The sequence below is a fragment of the Crassostrea angulata genome, chromosome 2 (assembly GCF_025612915.1).
Source record: "Crassostrea angulata isolate pt1a10 chromosome 2, ASM2561291v2, whole genome shotgun sequence".
NCBI lineage: Eukaryota > Metazoa > Mollusca > Bivalvia > Ostreida > Ostreidae > Magallana > Magallana angulata.
Window position 1 is genome coordinate 20,837,842 of NC_069112.1, and position 14,331 is coordinate 20,852,172.

Genomic DNA, 14,331 nt, shown 5'->3' on the forward strand with positions numbered 1-14,331 from the left:
GTGTAGTAAAAAATGGTCAGTACTTTCAACTTCGCCGCAAGTACAGAGAGGCGAGTTGATTAATTTTCTTTGAAACAAATGAAGATTACGACCACTACACTCTAGTCTTAGTTTGGAGTGAAGAGTTTGGCCTATTCTGGTACCTAAATAAAAATAATTTGGGATTTTAATCCTACTGGTATGTAAGTATGTCTTAAAGCAGTGTAATGAAGGATTTGATTGCACATTTTGGGGTAAAGCATTCCATTGTCTTATTGTAGCTGGGAAGAATGAATTAAAATAAAGCTTAGTTCTTGTATTGATTTCTCGCAGTGGGTGCATTGTTCTTGTGTTGTAGTTATGTCCTTGAGTTTTTTTGTGATTGGATGATAGAAGATAAGTAATTAGGAGCCATATTGTGAAACATTTTGTGAAGTTGAATAAGACGATGATTTTCCCTACGTTTCGATAATGGTTCCCATCCCGTTTCTTTATATAACAGATGTCTGGATGCCAGTCTTTTCATCTTAAATCAAACATAGCACCTAATTCTTTATTTACATCTACCGAGTATGATTCCCTCTATTTCTTAAATTAGGAAACTAAATTAACTAAGAGTTATTTCATAGCTCTATAGAAACAGCCAGACTGAAATCTGCACGCCCCGTTTATCGATTGGTCGAAATCTACAGCTAATAACGAAAAATCACGAACGAAATAATCATGATGATATCAGTTTCAAATTCCCATAGAAGACGACTTGGCAGTTTCTTTTAGCTAACGTAATGATGTACAACATGTACATTAACAGTATAATTTAGTGAATTTTACTTACTTTTAAAATTCAATTAAAGCAATATTAGCTGCAATTTTCATGCCGATTTTTTTTTCGAAAATATCATTTTCTACATTAATGAAAAAAATATCATGGTGTTTAATCTTTGTTAGTCTTAGTTTTTGTTAGAAAAGCCGTTAAGAAGCCTTAATTGAAGCAAAATTGAATTATTGTCGTCCTGTACAAAATTGAATTGCTATATTTGTCCTTAGAAGAGAAATTTTTCTTCTGACAAAAATGAATGATTTATTTCAAAACTTTATTTTAATATAAGTTAAGTCACATGCAGATTTAGCATATTAGCATGTTTTTTTCAGCAAAATAAAATTCTAAAAAAGATACAGCTCATATTGCTTTAATTAATTAGTTAAAAGAAAAATGTAACTATAAACAATGAAATGCTTTCTTTGATGATTGATGCGGGTTATGAAGGTAGCGATCATTGCAGAACAAAATTACATAACCTGTTAACGCTAAGTTGCCTATAACCGTGATCCTTTTTTTTCTCTTAGCTATAGTCTGTCCTAAGTTATTGCTTCCATCCCTTTTTGAGGATTTTTAATAAAAAAAACAAAACCACATATCTGTGAAAGAAATACAGTTGAAATCAATAAAAGAGAATTTATCCAAGATATCTTCAATGAACAATTGTCATTTTTCACTCATACCAGTTCACAGGAACGAAAACTTCCCATTTATAATGGGAAATGTTTACATCTTCTCTCTATTCGCAAGTACTCGGGATACCGCAATTTTTCAACGTTATCATCCGGGCTTTTTAATGGCTGATGCAATGCAAAATCCCCATAGATTGTGTATTGAAATCTGAAGCGGTAGAGGGTGTTTCAAAGTAGATAATCTGGACATTTTTCATATTAGTGGATGAACGTAGTTTGAGCACAAAGGTATTTATGATTATCGAAATATCAAGCAAAAAGTAGTGGAAGCAAAAACTCGGGACAGAGTATAGTCAAGATTTCAAATAATAAGTCTAGCCCCCACCTTCAATTTTCTTCCGACGCCACTGTATGGAACCCACAACTCAAAAGGCATATTTTTATATGAGGTTAGCTAATGCCTAGTGTCTAAACACTGAGCCATTTCAGTCACAAAAAATTCTTGAAATCATAAATGCGATATTGGCCACCAATGTACGGACTTGTATTATTTTTCTAAAACGTTCAATTGTTGGGATACAAAATGATAGCTTCAATGTACGGTGGGTAGGCTCTCCCTGTTTTAGCTGATTTAAATCGGTTTTATTTTCAGTAGACATTGACGAAAATATGTAGCACAGGCCCACTCTATGAAAGAAAAGACACCAAAGTTCTAAAAGATGTCAATGTCTGGAGTATTTGTAAATACCTATAAGCCAGTTTACATGTAAATCAACATATTTCAAGTATTGAACATGTCTTAATTAGGGTTACAAATCGATGTTATGTTTAAATATATATTGCTATGATTTTTTTAAAAATACTTATCAGATCTGTTAGGCTACTACTTTCGTTTTTCAATATTTCATCTGTCCTGATATAGGCATTTCACACGCCTTATCAATCCATTTTCTTTACATGTATGTTGATTAATATTTTCAATCGATATGCTATACACAGTATGTACATTTACCACGTTCGTTTAACGTTTTTAAAATTTTGATCCGCGCCTGTCCAAGATCAGTTGTCATTTCGGAATTTTAATTTCCGATGGTATTGACTTCACATACTAGTGCCCGTTATTAATTTCCGATGAAAAATCCATGATGATAATTCCCGATGGTTTACATAATTGCATAATAAACTTTTAAAACTCTAACTATCCGATATTTAAAGACACATGGCTTCGAGGCAAAGAAAGGTTTGTTTTTACTACTTTTTATTGTGTATGAAATATTCAAATCAAGGGGAAATGAATGCATTGACTGTTCACCGTTAGCCCGCGATTAGGTAACATGCGTGATGCCCTTGGACGAGAGTATTGTCGTCAAGTTAGAAATGAGATACAAAGCTGTGTAAACAAAACCCAGGTCACTTTTTTGTTAACATTTTTGATATCCATGTGTAGACCAAAAAATATTGTGATTAAGGCTAGTGACTGTTTATCTACATGTATGTTCAATATGAACTAGCAGATAGAAAAAATCAGCTTAAAAAAGAGCTTTTACTGGTAAATTGAAACAATGTAAACAAAAACAAGGCATGCACCACCCAGTTTATATAACAAAGAATTGTTAACTCTGTATCTTGATTATAACTCTACTACTTACACTCAAATTTTGGTTAATCATTAGAAGTGCATTACTTACCGGGTAAAGCTGCATGGTCCGATTTAATATCAAATTTTATGCACGCTTTTAAACGATGGTTATGCTAAGTATATGTATAATAATAGACATTGCAGTAGTTTTCCAAGTCAATTAAGCCAAATGCCAAATTTTAATGAAGAAAAATACGTACAAAATTTGCTAACAAAACAAATCACATAAAAGGGTAACATGTTATTCGCCTCATGTTAAATTTCACCCCTGACATGGAGACGGGTATGGTTGTATTATGACTTTGTCATCGCTTTGAATGAAGGTCGAAATGATTAGACAAATTACAAATAAACATGTGTACGTTTTGTTCGCTATTATTTCTGAAGTTTGCTTTCTTTACAATTGATGCATAGCATGCGGGTTGAATGACCTCAATCCTTCGGGGGACGAAACCAAACGGTTTCTTTTTCTAAACATTCCCGCGATGCATTTTGGTTTGTTTTTTTGTTTGCCCAAAAAGAATTTTTTTTCATTTACTTTGAATATTTCTAACTTTGAAAGGAGACTGATTCTGCTGGTGTAAATAGGAGAAAGTCCATTACTTTCTAAAATAAATGGTTTGTATGGAAAAAATGTTGATACTGTAATAACAAATAAATCGGACCAAGCAGCTTTAAAGATTGTACACAATAAAAAAAGAGAAATAAAAGTTGACCAAAACCGTGACCAAGTACCATTAAAAAGTACATGTACCTTCTTGAAGTTCTTCCAAAGTATAAAGAGAGTTTCTGATATTTGCTGTTGGATCAAACAAGAAACCAGAAACCGTTCACTTTGGAAAATGAAATCGACATGAATTACCGTAAATGAATTGATAAGGCCTTTTTTTAAGAGAAACACATGAGAGAGAAAGAGAGAGAGAAAGAGAGAGAGAGAGAGTTTTGATGAACAGATTTAATACTAATGTATTTTAAATTTATTGTGTTATTTAATTTATAGATCGAGAGGATTATTTCCCAGCTACACCTTACACTAAGTAGATCCTACAGCTCAAATTCAGGTCACATACTGAACAAAAGATGGACTCTTTGTCACTGCATGAAGAGATGGGAACCCAAAATCTACTCCACATCTTCTTCTTTCAATGGCTTTTACGAGACAGCACAAAGGTTTCGACGATCAAGTAGATTAAAAGTAAGGTTTTTATTATCATACGATGAGAGTAGTAATCAATAATTCCATTATGTTTGTAACATTTCCATTAGGTAAAAACTTAGTTTATATTTGACATATATGAACTTATCTGCATGATGTTTGATAATGTTTAAGGTTTTTATAAAAAAGTGTTATTTATACACCTAATGATAGAAATGAATAAATTACTTTACTGTGAAATTGCTAATAGCAATATGAATGTTTTAATGTAGTTCATGCTATCTCTTCGCAGAAAATATCAACCAATTACTGTCAAATACAAAAACCCAACAACAAGATAAAAAACAAAAGATGAATAGTCCCCATGAACATGCTTATATATATTAATAGCTTATGTGTCACATTTAACATTTTGCATAAACATGTTGCATAAATAAAACACATTTTCTATGAATTTAATTTTAAGATTTAAAGAATGTCTTGCTCTTACCTTGCTTATTATGGTTATTTTATGTATAAAAAGTCCCTATCCTAATTTCTAATAATTTTATGCATTAGTACCAGTATCCACATAATTTTTTTTTTTATGCTTGACCATGACAATATATATAAACCTTGTCAGACTTGTCAATATTTCATTTTCACAACATTTACCTCAAAATTTATCGGCCTCTGTCTTTGGACTTCTTTATTTTCATGAGGACTGTTAGTATGGCTAATTGTTATTCTGCTTCACTTACATTTTTTTGGTAATATTTTTTTCTTAATTACAGACAGGGAAATCGGCATCACAGCAGGACAACCAAGCTGATCAAGCAACAAAGTCCAACAATGTGGAAAGTGAGATAGAGAAACACATTGCTGAAATAGAGACAGAACTTAACACACTCACGCAGAAGTCGATAAAACTGGAGAAGTCCAAGAGGTTAAAGCATCTCGCAGAAGGGGCCATGCTGTTGCTATGGCTTTACTTTATTTATATGGTCTATAAAAGTAAGTTTAGTTCTGTAAAACTACAATATAATAGTCTGTAAGAGATAAATTTTCATACCATTAGATCTTTTATTGGAACCCGGTTTTTAATCATGTCTTATTAATATGGTTCTTTTTTAAGTTTACACATTTTCCAAAATGAGGCAATCAATTGAATATTTTTTATTATCAATCTGTGTGTGATATGTGTGTGTGTTATTTTTTAATTTTCAAAGAGCACTGAGAAATTTGATAATTATTCCTCTCATATCAAAATTGTGATGACAATCATATTTGTGATATGCATGATATGTTACGCAATTGTAAAATGTCAAACATGTGTTTAGCCAATAAAATCGAGTCTTACACTTAGTGTTACATTCAGAATCAAATGAATCAGGTAGGATTTTTATAGATGGAGTCATGCATTTAAAATAAAGATCAATGTCTTAAAATACATATAACATTACCTTGTACATTTATCTGAGTTTATTTTTGAGTACATTCATTTGCAGTGGATCTAGCAGACATGGTAGATAAAATGAACAAAGACTCATTGATTCAGCCAGAGAAAGGAGACGTGACATTCAATGATGTCATAGGGGTGAGTTTGATTGGCCAATTTAATTAACCATTTACACTTATTTGCAGTATATGTAATGTGTATGTACATGTAGGATCTCTTGAATAATGATAGTACGTGTACTGTAAATTCCTTATATTACGCAAGTACTTAATTCCGCGATCCTGCGGTTTCAGACCAAATCACGAGAATATAAAATCGCAAACACCGAATTTTTATTGTTATTTCTTAAAGTTTTCAACTCTTAGAAAACAATAGCGAGATTTTAAAATCTGCGAAGAATGCTTTTCGCAATTTTACGCTGATATTATTTCCTCGCGGTTAATAAAGAATCTACAGTACATAATTATGTCATTGATATGTTCCAGCAAGTTGTACACATTTTATATCCCCAATCATTGGTTGGATAGAAATAATATTCCATCACCAATCATGATCAATTCTTCCTAATATGATTTTAATCACTTTTGGATGATGGAATCCCTATATTTAAAAAAAAAAAATTGATGTAAAAGATCCAAACATCATTAATTTTCAATAGTACCATAATAGACTGTAGATTCCTTATTTTACGCGTGTACTTAATTCCGCGATTCCACGATTTTCTATTAAATCGCGGGAACATAAAATCGTGAATTCAATGCGAAATTTTATCAAAGTCTCATGTACTTTACATATGTCTGGAAATTAAAAGCGAGATTTTAACATTCATGAGACAGGCTTCTTGCGATTTTATGCGGATATTAATTCCTCGCGTTTAATTAGGAATTTACAGTATGTACTTTTCAAAAATTCATAGTGACGTATATAAAAAAAATAATCACATTGGTAATATCCAGATATGTGATAAAATGTGATATGATTGGAGATGTTTTAAAATTTATTGATTTTTATTTGTTTGTAGATTGATGAAGTCAAGGAGGAATTGGAGACGGTGGTGAGTTATCTGAAGGATCCACAGAAGTACACTCGACTAGGGGCCAATATGCCCAAAGGTTAGGTTTAAAATGATTTGTACAGGAAATAATCTAATCTTTGTAAATTAATCTCATAATTTTATACCAAACCACTATGCTGAACTTTTCTTATTTTAAATTCTACCAGCTGGAGCATGGTTTATAAGATGGGAATATTGTAAATTTTTAAGCAGATTTTCAGTTGAACTTTGATGCCTCGAACACTTTTCTCGAATAAAATGGTTATGTCAAAGTGATTTGTTAGTCCCAACCACTTATTTTATAAGTATTTTACCCTTGATATCTTGAATACTTGGATATCTTTAAGTTTTTTAACAGTCCCATCTACTTTGGAATATCAAAGTTTGACTGTGAATAGTTTGGGATTAAATTAATTTTTTTCACTATTTATATTAATTTTTTCAACAAACGGGGCTGTATGTAGTATTATGCACCCCCCCCCCCCCAAATTAAAAGTTCTGAGGAAAGCTTTGAAATTAAAGTTGAAAATAAGAATAAATTAAAGTTAAGCTATAGTTATACTCAGTTTAATTGTTTAAAATTATTTGGCAAGAAAGTATGTCACAATATAGCCAAGGGATTTCATACATCCTTAAAATTCATATCTGCAGATGTTCAACGTAAGAAACCTGTCTCAAAACTCATAGTAATTATTTTTTTATTGTCCTACCTACTGAGTTTCTGCTTTTGATCCTAGGTCTGCTTATGACTGGACCACCTGGGTGTGGGAAGACCTTTCTTGCCAAGGCCACAGCAGGTAACCTCTAACCTTTGACCTTATGACAAGATGTGATTGATTGATTGTTTATTGTTTAGAGTCTCTTCATGATAAACTTTGTACACAAGCAAGGCCCGTGTGAATTTCTACTATTACTAACTTTAAACATATTTAATTCTTATATGAGAAAATGTTTTGAGAACTTCATAGTCTCAAACTTTTTTTTTCTCATTGTGAACCGGTCTATTCAGGATTTAATTTGTTCAGACTTTCATCATAGACCTTTTTTGGAGAAATTTGTCGTGTCAAACAATTTCATCATTAGACACAATCATGATAAATAGTATTGATTTCAGAACTCTGGAATAATGTTTCTTATGTATTGACGTACCGTGGAAACATTAAAATTCGTGGTGGCTCAATTTTCGTGGTATTTGTGGGTAGCGCTCCCCCATGAATTTACATTCTCTACGAAAACAAATTTTGGAAGAGTTTGTTTTCTTACTGATACTAAAAACCACCAAATCCACGAAATGACATCCCCACGAATAAGCAAAAATCCCACAATTCACAAAAATTGACCCCCACGAATTTAAATAATTCCACAGTATTTGGTCCTTGAATGAAGCACTTGTTTATTGTAAGTGGTCCTCATATAAAGGACTTGTACATGTATATATGTGTGGTCCTTGTATTTACAGGCGAGGCCAATGTTAACTTCTACTATATCTCCGCCTCCAGCTTAGAGGACAAATACGTGGGAACTGGAGCAAAACGTTTACGTGAAGTGTTCAGTAAGTTGCACACAATCTTTGCATGCCATCTGATGTACAATACATGTATCTTAAAGTTGGATAAGGGTGATAACTCTGGATCTACCTTGAATGTGAGATGCATAGTACAGTAAAACTTGTTTAGTACAAACACAGATATAGCAAATTATTTCCTATTTAGCTTTTAACTTGAGATTTGATTGGCTTATTAGCCAGATGAAAACTTCCGTACACCTGGCTTGAGCCAGAGGTAAATAACGTGACATCACAAGGCATTAAATGTGTCGTCTAAATGCATTTATAATGCATAAATGGCATATCTTGAAAGTATTATACACTCTTAATTGTACATAGGAAACTGGTTGATTTGGTTAACATTGGAAATAAGATTTGTTAACCAGGTCCAATTAGGGTGTGCGGCGATTTACTCCTGAGCCTTAGGGTATATGTACAGCACCTGGGGTAAAGGCCTCAGAGTGTATGGGCCTTAGAGTGTATGGACAGCACCTGGTGTAAAGGCCTCAGAGTGTATGGGCCTTAGGGTGCATGGACAGCACCTTGGGTAAAGGCCTCAGAGTGTATGGGCCTTAGGGTGCATGGACAGCACCTGGGGTAAAGGCCTCAGAGTGTATGGATCACAACTAAGGGTAAATCCCCAATCACCCTTGATTGAACCTGGAGAACTAATATTCTTAGATATAGCGGAAGTTTCTTTTTTACACAAAAGGTGTTCTTATTTAATGACTGAATCAGCACATGTTGTAGAAAACATATTCACCATAATTTTTTACTACAAATTTCTTACTTTGATACATGATGAATATGTAGCAAACATGACCAATTGTCACTATGAATTCACCACAACCAAGTTTCATTGAAAGCAAAATGCATGTATTCATATTAACTTTGATGCTTGTCTTTGTAGATGTAGCTAAGAAGAATTCACCCAGTGTAGTGTTTATAGATGAGGTGGACAGTATAGGATCTAACAGGATGTCACAGAGTATGGACAGAAGCTTTGCTTACCAGACACTGCATCAACTTCTGGTGGAATTAGATGGGTAAACCTTAAACCTTGCTCTGTCTCGGCCTTTTGCCACCTCTAAAATATTGTTAGTTGTTTAAGTCTTAAACAACCTAGTGGTTGAAATTTTAGTTGATGTATTTTTGTGATATTTCAGATTTGAAAATAATTCAGGAGTGGTTGTCATAGCAGCAACAAACAGACATGATGTACTAGACTGGTAAGTATAACCAAACAAAGGTTAAAGGTCAAAGTTAAAGGTCAAAGTTAAAGGTCAAGCAATATCAGTGTAGTCTTTGCTACAAAATATGGTTTACTTAATAATCAGAAAGGGTTTGGAGGAGGGTGTTATACAATGTTTGTTGTGAAAGGGTTTTCCATTCCTCCCCCCTGGCGTATTGAATTAAATCAAGCTATTGAGATTACTAGTATTACAATGTAAGTTGTTGGTCCTCAGCTTTGTCTTCATTTAAATCTGTATACATTTATGAGCAATAAATCTTCTTACCGGTATTTCTTTTTATCAATCACTGTTGGCTTAATTAAATCTCTTCCCAACAGAGCACTTGCAATAATGTGACTTATATAGTAAATATAATCTAAAGACTTAATATATGTGTATGTAATATATTCCTCAACAAAAGAGGTTGTCTATAAATTTTTTATTTTTTCAAGCACACAAGGTTTAAAAAAAAATTTCTAACAGTTAAGGCCTGTCAATAGATTACCACTTACATAAAAGACACAACAGTCTATGGATGTTGCCTTTCTTACACTGTTTCCTATTTTTTCATGTTGTAGGGCCCTAACCAGACCGGGTCGCTTTGACATGGTTGTCTCTGTTCCATTGCCGAATGTTAAAGAGAGAGAAGACATGTTTGTGTACTACCTGAGTAAAGTCCGGCATGACAGCTGTAAGTAACACATACTTCAGTTACATCAATATTCGTTGAATACGAATTTTTACCATAAATATAAGCTCTGGTATATTTGACAATGTGTTACAGTAATAAACATTCTTGAAATCGTCAAAGTTCAGTACTTAAAGTCTATTAAAAATATTTAAATTTCATGTCCACCAAAATAAGTGGTTTTACGCTACAATGTACTTAAGTTTATAAACAATTTTTAATGATTTCTAAACTCATATTTGCAATTTACATGTGAATATTTGATTTAATAATTCCAGTATTGGTGTTGTGATTTTACAGCTCTGGATATAAACCAACTTGCTAGGTCTACCTTAGGATGTTCAGGTACGAGGAAATGATAAGTGTACACTGTAATCAATGGACACTGCTTTTAATTCAAAATTTAATTTCTGGAATTAGTAGCCTCATTAAATCACTAGAAGCATCCTCCATTTGTAAATCTCCACTTCATTAAAAAAAAAAAATTACTCTATTTTTCTTGAAGTTCACACTTGTAAACTACAAGAAATTATGACAAGAATTTGGAAGTCATGGTATTATATTATCACCAAATACACCTGGAATATTACACCTGTATTTTGTTCTATGACAGGTGCAGACATCAGTAACATAGTGAACCAGGCTGCATTCCAGGCGGCGCGGGCTGGAGAGACAGAGGTCAATATGGGTCATCTGGAGTACGCCAAAGAAAAGATCCGGGACGGTAAGTGGTAGATTGGGATTATTTGATTGGTTAGAGAAATCTTCAAGCAATGGCTATTTTTTAACATCAAACAGATTTTATGTTTAATATGGCCTTATTCCTTCAATACGCCAAGAAAAGTATTTGGGAAGGTGAAATATTGATTCAGATCCGTTGATTGAACATTAAAAAATATACACTTCCACAAAGGAAGTTTTAATGATTATGGCTTGTTTCTTGCAGACCTTATATTCTTTTAGCCAATTTTTGACATTTTCACTTGGTTTGGAAGATCGGGGGTTACTGACAATGTTGTCTTCTTCTAAAGCACATTGTTTAATAATCCCTGAAATTTCTCTCCCACAGGTCAGCTGAAGGCACATAAGCTTGACCAGGAGACCATAAACATCATAGCTGTGCGGGAGGCAGCATACGCCCTTGTGGCGTACTATTCCAAATTTGGCATACCACTCAACAAAACCTCAATTCTTATGAGGGGCAACAATATAGGGCTGGTAGGTTAAGTTTAACGCTTAGGAAAGATGCTCATTTATATTTTTTTTCTCTCTTTTTTTTTTTTTTAATTTGTTTAATCAGCTTTTACTTCTGTAGGCGAAATATATTATGGTCTAGAATTTAATTTGAAAGATTAATTTGCCCAATACTTAATATTTGCTCAATTTCTGTAGAGTAAGAAGATATTGGTCTGTATTTTAGATGTGTTTCTTCTGTTAAATTGATTATCTGCTTTTTGTTTTTTTAAGACAGAAATGTTTACTGTTATTATAACATATTCATATTGTTTTTTCTTTTTGGATACTGTAAAGAATTTAAATACTTTGTTTTTAAAGAGTTTGTTTATTAATAAATTGATTTTTGTTTATTTTAAAGTTAACATTGCACAATACATCTCCTTTAATGTGATAATCTGCATCTATCCACTCATATATGATCTGACTGTTCACATCAAGTTACTCTTATTATAATATTTAGCAATATTAGTGTAGAAATATGTACTTTTCATGTATTTTTGTAAAGCCGATGGTATCTGTTTGACATCTATCTTTATTAATAGAAATCCATATCACACACTTGTTTCTGCATACTAATTAAACTTCCATGCTTTTATTTAAGTTTTCTGTTAATGTTGATTGACTGTGTTTTATTTTTCTTGATGTTGTTTGTTTGTTTTTTGTTTTAACTTCTGAGGACTTTAATGGAGATTTGTTATTTTATTGTCATGTTTTATCTCTGTAGACCAAGCTGTTACCAGAGGGACACTCCGACATGGTCAGCTCTAACAAAGATCAGGTTCTGGCCAAGCTGGACTTTCTAATGGCCGGCCGGGCTGCAGAGAGCATGATATTTGGAAAGGACAATGTCATGAAAGGTTTGTCTTGTCTGTACACATCATTTTTGATGTAAGAATTCAGGCCATTTTGAAATACCTCTCCTGCACTTGAGGATTTGAATTTTTGTGAAGTTGATTTAAAAATCATTTTTTCGGTGCAATAATTCAACAAATGAATGTAATGATTGTGTATTTATTGAAAATGTACCAATATTCTAAAATTTGTACCCCCCCCCCCCCAAAAAAAAAAATACAGAGGAGATAAAAAAGACTGTTATTGATTAATGACAATGTCTTTTTATGGAGAAACATTGGAAGTTCTAACTTCACACAGAGATTGCTTATGACCAGTCCAAAGGGTGTGTCGTGAACTGGACCCAAGGTCATTTGGTAAAGTGTATGGTCATTGGAATGAAAAAAATTAAAGTTTGTGTCTGCTATGCACTGTACTTAAGGAGAAATATGAAAGTTTCTATTTTTTTCAATTTTTTTTCGTATTAATAAGGTTATAAATCACTACAAAACTAACACACGTTTTTGTACACTGTAGCTCCCAGGTTGTCCATTCAAATTTATTTCAGACCAAAGCTACAGACCTGCAGTAAACACAAAGTTGTTTGTGACCTGTAAATATTTCCTGACTTGAGCTTTGCTTATTTGTGCTAGTTCAATTTTTTTTTGTAATAGAGAAATACAGTTTTGATATTTTCTTAGTTATGGTATTATTTCTGAGTTTTCTTACAATACCTCTAGTTTCTGTTTATTTTCAGGATCAGGTAAAACATTGGAAGAGGCCACAAATCTTGCCAGGGCATATGTCTCCAAATATGGAATGTCAGAAAAGGTAACTGTACAGCAAACTCTAATAAGAATAATAGTAGTCTTTATTTTAACCACCTTGTACTTTTGTTTATTAAAATCATTAAGGGGGCTGAATGGTCATGGATATTTTTAAACTTTATTTATCTCCCTAAGAAAAAGAGCTCTCTATGTCTCTGTCTCTGTTTCTCTCTGTCTGTCTCTCTCTCTGTCTGCCTGTCTCTCTCTGTCTGTCTCTCTCTCTATATATATATATAATTATATATATAAAGCAATAAAAAAAATCATATGTTAAAGCTAAAAAATTGGAATCATTCTTTCCTAAATGTTTTAAAGCAGTTTCATTGGTTTATAGCTTAACATCATATCTAATAATATAATGAATGGTAATACCTGTTTGTTGACCAACTAGCCTCTTAAACAAAATACTTCACAGATCTCTTAACAATTATTTGGTTGTTCTAATGTAGGCAGGAACCCGTATATTCTCAAGCAAGGAGGAGGCACTAGCCAGCCCTGAATACCAAGACATGCTGAACGAGGAAATCAACCGACTGCTTAAAGTAACTTTAATTTTGTTAATAGAAATACCATATATTACTTATTTGATGTGAGGAATTAATATCCTAAGGATTTTGAATAATCGTTTAATTTTTTAACAGTTATGAACTATTTACATCTAATATTGAAATGAAATATTGATGCTGCAGATTACTATTTGATACATTAAAATGGAATCAAGTAGTCTCATTAAAAAAAGAATTAACAGTCTCAACATTTTACTGTAGTAAAAGTGGTTATTTATGCGTGGGGGGGGGGGGGGGGATTTACACGTCTAGTTATGCTTTAGGCTTAAAATTGCAGAAAATAACCCTGCACAAAAAATTCACACAAACTTTAGATTTCTAAATCACGCATCTGCCTATGTAATAAATGCGCATTGTTTGACTATAAAAAAAACATATGCTTAACCACCAGCGTAAATAATTTCTTTTACAGTACAGTTCTGTAAATGGCAACGTTTGACTTTAAATAGTTAAGTCATCATGAACACCATGTACCTATTTTTTAAAGGAGGCTTACAAGCGAGCGGACGAGGTGTTACAGAGCCATAAAAAAGAACTGCTGATGTTGGCTGACAACCTGAAGAAATACGAGACCCTCAACAAAGAGGATGTCAAAACGCTGCTGAAGGGAGAACAGCTCAAGAGATAAAAACACTGACCACCTGGATAACACAAGACAATTTATTTGTCAAATTTAATGAAAACTCA

General features: G+C 32.9%; 1 protein-coding gene across 1 annotated transcript; it reads left to right on the top strand.

Moving 5' to 3' along the window:
- The first annotated feature begins 2,602 nt into the window (after positions 1-2,602).
- On the top strand, positions 2,603-14,275 carry LOC128172940 (ATP-dependent zinc metalloprotease YME1L1-like). The gene is made up of 17 exons (XM_052838677.1): positions 2,603-2,671; positions 4,071-4,265; positions 5,000-5,219; positions 5,714-5,802; positions 6,686-6,776; positions 7,456-7,515; positions 8,178-8,270; positions 9,175-9,310; positions 9,431-9,493; positions 10,075-10,187; positions 10,485-10,529; positions 10,798-10,908; positions 11,254-11,402; positions 12,145-12,277; positions 13,009-13,082; positions 13,528-13,620; positions 14,132-14,275. The coding sequence occupies exons 1-17, from the start codon at positions 2,651-2,653 to the stop codon at positions 14,270-14,272; spliced, it is 1,827 nt and encodes a 608-aa protein (XP_052694637.1). The 5' UTR covers positions 2,603-2,650; the 3' UTR covers positions 14,273-14,275.
- The last annotated feature ends 56 nt before the right edge of the window (positions 14,276-14,331 follow it).